The following is a 7,766-nucleotide window of genomic DNA, read 5'->3' as shown; positions in this document are numbered from 1 at the left end:
AAATTACTTTTAACTAAATGAAAGATATATTAAGAAAGTAAATAATAAGACTAAAATAGCTGACTACCATATAAAACATGAATCCTATTTTATTGTCACAGATAATACGTTTCAACTAAAGCAGAAAGCGTATCATTTGAGAACGCTATGGCATTATGTTCGCAAGTATATGTTCATCTATTCTGTTGCTATTTTATTTCCGTTTGAAATCTGCTTGATATCTAATTAGCTTGAAATATAATTGTTACTGTCCGTTTTGGTACTTCAATTATTATTAAACTGCAACTTAATACCATCATGAAAATCACGATATGTTAGTTAACTTTGTTTTTTTTTTATTTAAAAACATTTTACTCCAAGTAACCTGGCTTGTACACAATATGGCAAGACATAGAAATGGTTCAGCGAACTCTTGCGCAAGCTCAAGCGTTAACGTCAGATTGTTGCGCCCGCACAGGTCCGGTTTGCGCTGCACTGGAAAGCCCGTCTTATGCAAACACACAATGTCCAAAATAAATCCTGCAGAAAACCTTGAAAATATGTGTCAGACCTGAGTAATGTTACCCAAGTTTTGTATTCAATTTACTAAATGATGTTGATGCATTGTTTATAATAATATTATTTAGGCATCGATTATAAAAAAAATATTTCTCGGGAGATAAAATTCACCTAATTTTTTTTATTTATAACAGATTAAATATATTTTTATCTTGGCATTTGTTATAATGTACATAATTAAAAAACATATATATTTTTATCAATATAATTCAAATATAAAAAGCATTGGTTTTTGATGAAATTAGATTTAATTGTACTATATATAAATAATCTATTCATAAGCAATATTCAAATGCGTTGCTATAGAAGCGCGTTGAAGTCTTTCATGCGTACTTAGACCTAAACAAAGTCTGCTCTCTCTAAGTATAATTATTTATTATAATTTTGATAAAATGTGTAAAACAAATGTGGCTGGTTAATCTTTTTTGTATAAACGAGGCAGCAGTGAAAGTGTTTTAAGCCATTATATCCTTTTAAGATCGGATAACCTACATTATACCATGCTAGGAATCGCAGACATACTTTATTAGATAACCTTATGTCACAATGGATACATTGTATTCAAATTATTCTTATTACATAAATACTTCAATATTAACAACTGCAAAATTTCTGCAGTAAATATTTTTTTCTTGATATTAGAAAATAATTGTATTTTAGCTACTCCTAAGTAAGTGATATAGTTATAGAAAAATATGCTATTATATTTATTGTGTCAAACAGTTTATTTATTTGTATTTATATACTAATTTCAAGATCTATAAATCACACGTGGTAAAAAAAAGTTTAATACGAGTGAAACAGCGCAAAGCAGCTAGTAAATAATATAAATACTTATTTGGTAATCAAATAATGACAATGTGCCAGTAATTTCACTAGTTCACCAACTCTTTGTAATGAGAGTACAATATAAAGCACTATTGTACAGTGAGAAAAAAACTGAGAAGCTTTCCTCACAGGTACTTGTCGACAGACATACATGTACATCAGTATCATTAGTATTTTTATTATTTTACTTATATGCAATATTTAAATTATTTTATTTTTGTAGAAGAAATGGATATTCTGAATGAGTACCGGTAGAATGATCACTTGGTCGTAGCCTATACTGATTACTTGGATATATTATTTATACCACCATACTTAATATAATTTCTTAATCACACTTGTACAAAGTCTATGTTCTAGACGTGATTCTTCTTACTAGCTAATCAAAAACATATTGCTACTCTTTGTAAATAAAATAACCAAATTCAAAAGACATGAGATCCGTCATGACGACCTCAATTTTATCCCCATTTGGCAATACATACTAAGAACCCAAGCATGAATGGATCATAGGGTTAATCAATGACAACAAAGACGTCATACCCTGTACCATGAAGTCGAAATAAAGTACATTATATCGATATCTGCCTACAAGCAGCACAAAAATCTTAGTTGCTGTTGCTTTAACGCATATCTTGGTAGAAGTCTGAGTCGATCATCTTACAAAATCCAACTGCGTGCATCTTTACGTTGGTCGAAGTATAAAGCGTCGTGGTGGTAAATGTGGCAGTCATTCGGACGCATTCAGAGCGCCGGTGAAGTAGTGAAAACAAGTATAATAGACTTTTAAGTGATTAGCAAGAAAGTGTAACAAAACAAGTAAGTTTGTTGTGTTTAATTAAAACAAAGATGACTTCAGCTCAATAATTATATTTAATACGGATTATACTTAAAGTGACTGAAGTGAACAGGATTTGTAAAGTGTAAATAATTAGATAACTTTCATCGAGATATCTCTGAAAGAGTAACAAAATATGTGTTACTGTTTTAGGTTTTGATTGTAACGAGGAGTGAGAGTGGCTTAACATGTTTTTTGTTTTTTATTTCTAAATTGAGTCTAAAGAACTTTAAAAAAGATTTTAGATTTACGATTACTTAATTTTAGATTACTTTACTATTTTAGATTACTTTGATTACTAACTTTTAGATTACTTTAGATTTATGAGATGATGATATATTTGTATTATCTAACAAATATTATAACTGTAATAACATTCAATTCAAACGTATATCATTTGCAAATCTAATACTTTCACTTTAAATGAACTTTGAAGAAAGTCTTACACAGGTTACGTTAAGAACGTATCCTGTATAACATTGATAAGGTGCAAATTGTTTAAGTCCATTGTCTGTTTTTATATTTTTAATTATGCGAACATATTTTTTCACACAAATGTATTTTCTCTTACAAATGTTATAAAAATGATGTAGTTTTGTTGAATAAACTATTTTACCGGAAATATATAAAGAAAATTGTATCTTAGATAGTAATAAAAAATAATGAAGTATTTAAGCTAAAAACAAGTTCTGTGCCGTAATGTATTGCATAAAGAAAGAGAATTACATTTTGAAAGTTACATCATTTCGATTACGAGAAATTATGACGCACCGGACGATACGTGAGTAGCTTGTAGATGGATAGCTGTGCTAGTTTTTGGCGACACTGACATCATTAACACTTTCATAATATAAACAATGAGTGACACATTATATGAGCGTCTAGTCTTTTGACTAATATCAAAGGTTTTTCTGAGCTAAGAAAAAAAATCTTGATCGTTCCTATTAAAATATTATTGTCATACGTATTAGAGTTTAAATGAAACACGTGAGAGCGCTTTCGCAGACGCACTCTTGCTTGAACAGTCACAACGAAGCCCCGATGTTATGGAAGCTTACATAACCGCTGTCCGCGAAAGTAAAAGTGTTTCTCCGCCTGCGTACTCATGTTTCAACATATACACTACTTTACATGATTCGACGCATATTTACTTCATTTTTTTTCTTTTGCAGATCATGCGGTGGTTTATACATTGTTGTGTTCTGCTATTTACAATAGCGAATATATCAGCCGATTGGTCATGGGGCGGAGACGACAGTACAAAAAATGAAAATGTCAACAATAAGTCGACTGAATTACTACAAGGCGAAGAAATAATTGACGCACAAGACAAACATTTTAATACAAATGGTACAGTTCTTGACGATATCGTTGATGAATTAGTAAGCAGCAAACAAGGCCGAAGTTTAAGTGGTTTTGATGATGTATATAGTGATCCAACTATTAAAGAAGCTTTAGATGCCGGAGATGATACAGAAGCAAGAAATTTAATCAAAGGTCGTCTCTGCACATTAGGACTTATACAGGTATATTAATTTCTGTTTAATGAAACCAAATAAAATTTATTTTTTCTGTATATCATAATATTTTTTTACTTGCTTTTAGTGTGAAGATGATGAGTCTCAAGAAAAGAGGACATATGTTTCACCGGATGAGCTGATTTATGCCCAGCCTGTAGATATTAAGCCTATCGGAAAACCCGTTGCCTCCATAGCGATACGAGGGCCACCTAGAGCTTATGGACCACCTAAGCCGATGCTTTATCCTCCGCGTCCTCAAAAGTACCCACCTAAGAGGCCAAATTACGGTGGAAATGGACGACCCGGTTTTTCTGATAAATATGGTGTCGCTGGAAATAATTATCAATTTTCTCAAAGCAGTGGTACGTACAATGGATATGAAGGAAATTATGTAACTAAACCACCAAGCTACGCTAATAATGAACCATATAACTTTGAACATATGAAGCCTTCTTACAACAAAGTACCTTCAAACGTAAACACCAATAGCAAAACCGAAATTGTACAACAACACGTTCACCATCACTATGTCCACGGTGATACCGACAAGGATCCCAAAGTTATAATTAAACCAGTGGCCATTCCAGTTGGATCTGTTGGACATTTAGCATCTCAAGTACATGCGCAAGAATCTTCGGATATTATTACATCATCGGGAGGAGACTTTAACACTGTAACATCAGGTGGATTTAGACCTATGACTGGTAGTTTTGGTTCCAATAGCAAACCAATTTATGAAACAGATACTATATATGGATCTCAATTCAGTCATAGTAACTACAATAAAGGTAGTGTCAATGTGCAAAATCAAGGGTTACCGAACCAATTTAGTAACAATGCTTTTGATGATCAGCGATATGGTAACTCTTTAGGTGCATATGCTTCTCAAAGTGGAGAATTTTACAAAAAAGAATTAAATGTTGGATCTAGTAATAATTTATACAATCAAGGTCCTGCTACATTTGGTCAAAATAATATTTATCAACAAAATTATCATGAAGCTAAGGCTCAAGGTTTCGAATGTGTTTGCGTAAATTACGACCAATGTCCAAGCCAGGAAATAATTGGACGCAGAGATGACTTGTATTTGCCTATCGATCCACGTAACAAGGGAAGCGAAATTACAGCACTGACAGAAGAACAATTGGATAATTTAAATAAAACTACTATTGATACAGACACTAAACAAAATATAACTGAAACTAAAAAGATCAGTAAAAGAGACGTTAGTGAACTGAAAGAGAAGGAGGGTGCAAAAGAAATTGAACCGGTAAGTAGAAATGTTAAGAAATCGTATTATACAACTAACAATTTTAGTTTCGTTGAATACCTATAGCAATCATTTCACATCAACCATCAATTTCAATCAATAAAATTTTTTTTTTTTCATTTTCCATACAACTTAGGACTGGGGTAACATATTTCAGTCAGATGGATTTGTATTATGAATAGTTTAATACATCTGCCTGAAATTACTCACAAAAGAAAAACTAAACAATGGGCATTGACACTAATCTAACACAAAATCAAAATATATACTTAAATATAAAATATATATTACTGCAGCGCCTCCTCGGGTTTGCTGGTGGAAATGGCGGTAATAACAACAAACAAGTTCAGCCCACGTTTGGTGTCTCTTTTGGGTTGCCCCAGCCTTCTAATGGATATCCAATTAATCCCTACAATTCTAATCCTTTATACAATCCATATGGTCCCGCATTAAACGGAGGTGGTCTAAATCTAGGACTACTTTCTGTTAATCCACTATTAGCTATTCAAGTAACGAAAAATGATTACGGTGAAAAATTAGTAAAGCCTTTTGTTAATTTACATGTTACGCCAAATGAACATGTTATTAATAAATTAGGTCATTTATTTCACGAGAAAAAACAATACCTTTTAAACAAACATGAACATTATCACCATTACAATCCTTATTTTAACCAACACGTACATAGACCGTACACACATACTCCTCCTTTTAATTCTGAACATTATGGTATAAATAGGCCACCAATTTATTCCCCTCATCATTCCTATTATCAAAACAATCATTACCGTATAAACCCACAACATTTGCCTGAAGCATCATTTGCTAATGATGATTATTATGACGATAATAATGATAATCATTACTTGGATCAAAATCCGAGTTATAATTATGACAACTATGGTTTTGAACGATCAGCTAACACTAGTGGAAATAATAAAGACACTACTTATGCCAATCGGTATGCATATTCACGTTCCCTTACCATTCCCACGAATCCTGGGGCTAACCGGGGAGGCCAAACCATTCGTTTTCCTCAATCGAGAAAGAAAAGGGATGTCGTCATAGATGTGCCTAAAAGCAAAATCATACAAGAGGTAACGAAACGAAATTACACAACAAAACTACTAACGTTTCATTTGTATTATTCTGAGTCGGAGAGATACTTATCTTCTTTATTTTCAGCGACAAGGTTACTTTGGCCGGCCGCAAATTCCTCAATGTCAACAAAACCAAGTATGCTGTCGCCGACCTCTTCGCCCTCAAGCCTCTAATCACGGTCAGTGTGGAATAAGACATTCTCAAGGTGTCAATGGAAGAATCAAAACTCCTTCTTACATAGACGGGGACAGTGAATTTGGCGAATACCCTTGGCAGGCCGCTATTTTAAAGAAAGATCCTAAGGAATCGGTTTACGTTTGCGGTGGAACACTTATTGACGGACTTCATATTATGACTGCAGCTCACTGTATAAAATCGTAAGTATCAATTTATAAGCTTCAAAACCTCAATATTCCATTATACTCCAAATATTCTTACATAATAAAAAATATTTTTATTTTACAGATACAAAGGATTCGAGTTGCGAGTGCGTTTAGGAGAATGGGATGTCAATCATGATGTTGAATTCTACCCTTACATTGAAAGAGACGTAATTTCTGTACATGTACATCCGCAATACTATGCTGGTACTTTGGATAACGATCTTGCTATTTTAAAATTGGAGCACCCCGTTGACTGGACAAAATATCCTCACATCAGTCCCGCATGTCTTCCGGATAAATACACCGAGTATGGTGGACAAAGATGTTGGACTACCGGATGGGGAAAGGATGCCTTTGGTTCCAACGGAAAGTACCAAAATATATTGAAAGAAGTTGACGTACCGATACTGCCTCATGGACAATGTCAACAACAATTAAGACAAACACGATTAGGGTACAACTATGAGCTTAACCCAGGATTCATTTGTGCCGGCGGTGAAGAGGGTAAAGATGCCTGCAAAGGTGATGGTGGTGGTCCACTGGTATGTGAGCGCAGTGGTACCTGGCAATTAGTAGGCGTCGTGTCATGGGGTATCGGTTGTGGTCAACCGGGCGTACCTGGTGTTTACGTGAAAGTTGCTCACTATCTAGACTGGATCTCACAAATTACTGGAAAGTTTTCTCATTATTAGGCAAAGTTAAATTCCCAGTAAATTTAATGTCTTTAAGTCTTATTGTATTCCATTGAATTTTAGAATGTAGACATTTATTTAAATTCTTAATTTATTATTAACCTTTGGGCGGTAAGGTCCAGAGATATTAAGTAAATGCTTGTGCAGTTTTGTGTAAAATAAACATATTAAAAAATATGCTTGTTCTATTTTTTGTACATTTTCTATTCTCCTTACATTTTATCTTTGTATGGACAAACACTATTGAAGAAATAGTAGCAAATATTTCTATATATATACTTACAGTCAAATAAGCTTGGAGATTTTTTGCGTTTGTAGTAGTGAAGTAAGTTTTCACTATGTCCCATATATTTTCTATAGTATTCAATTCAGGGTGGTTATATTAAAATTAACAATTTAACTAACAATAACGAATGAACTGATTGGTGAGAAAAAAATATTAAACAAAATGGCATGACACTTCTAACGCTACTTATGCGAGAGTTCTAACTACGTGGTTGTATATTATTATAAACTTCCTTTGGTGAACGTCATAGAAATAAAATAAAAAAAAATTGTCAAGAATATGACAACTTT

General features: G+C 33.1%; 1 protein-coding gene across 1 annotated transcript; it reads left to right on the top strand.

Annotated features, from left to right (window-relative positions):
* The first annotated feature begins 2,135 nt into the window (after nucleotides 1-2,135).
* Nucleotides 2,136-7,330, top strand: LOC126774540 (uncharacterized). Its single transcript, XM_050496104.1, has 6 exons — nucleotides 2,136-2,205; nucleotides 3,397-3,750; nucleotides 3,830-5,014; nucleotides 5,311-6,111; nucleotides 6,200-6,492; nucleotides 6,581-7,330. Exons 2-6 carry the CDS (start codon nucleotides 3,400-3,402, stop codon nucleotides 7,188-7,190), a joined length of 3,240 nt encoding a protein of 1,079 aa, XP_050352061.1. The 5' UTR covers nucleotides 2,136-2,205; nucleotides 3,397-3,399; the 3' UTR covers nucleotides 7,191-7,330.
* The last annotated feature ends 436 nt before the right edge of the window (nucleotides 7,331-7,766 follow it).

The sequence above is a fragment of the Nymphalis io genome, chromosome 16, assembly GCF_905147045.1.
Source record: "Nymphalis io chromosome 16, ilAglIoxx1.1, whole genome shotgun sequence".
NCBI lineage: Eukaryota > Metazoa > Arthropoda > Insecta > Lepidoptera > Nymphalidae > Nymphalis > Nymphalis io.
The sequence above is the reverse complement of the archived record's forward strand: the minus strand, read 5'-3'. Positions and strand labels throughout refer to the sequence as shown.

Bases quoted from the DNA above. Each gene is read 5' to 3' on its own strand.
- LOC126774540 (XM_050496104.1), top strand. From the start codon at position 3,400: ATGCGGTGGTTTATACATTGTTGTGTTCTGCTATTTACAATAGCGAAT. The intron at 6,112-6,199 runs GTAACGAAACGA...CTTTATTTTCAG, and splicing joins AAAGCAAAATCATACAAGAG to CGACAAGGTTACTTTGGCCG. The intron at 6,493-6,580 runs GTAAGTATCAAT...TTTATTTTACAG, and splicing joins GCAGCTCACTGTATAAAATC to ATACAAAGGATTCGAGTTGC.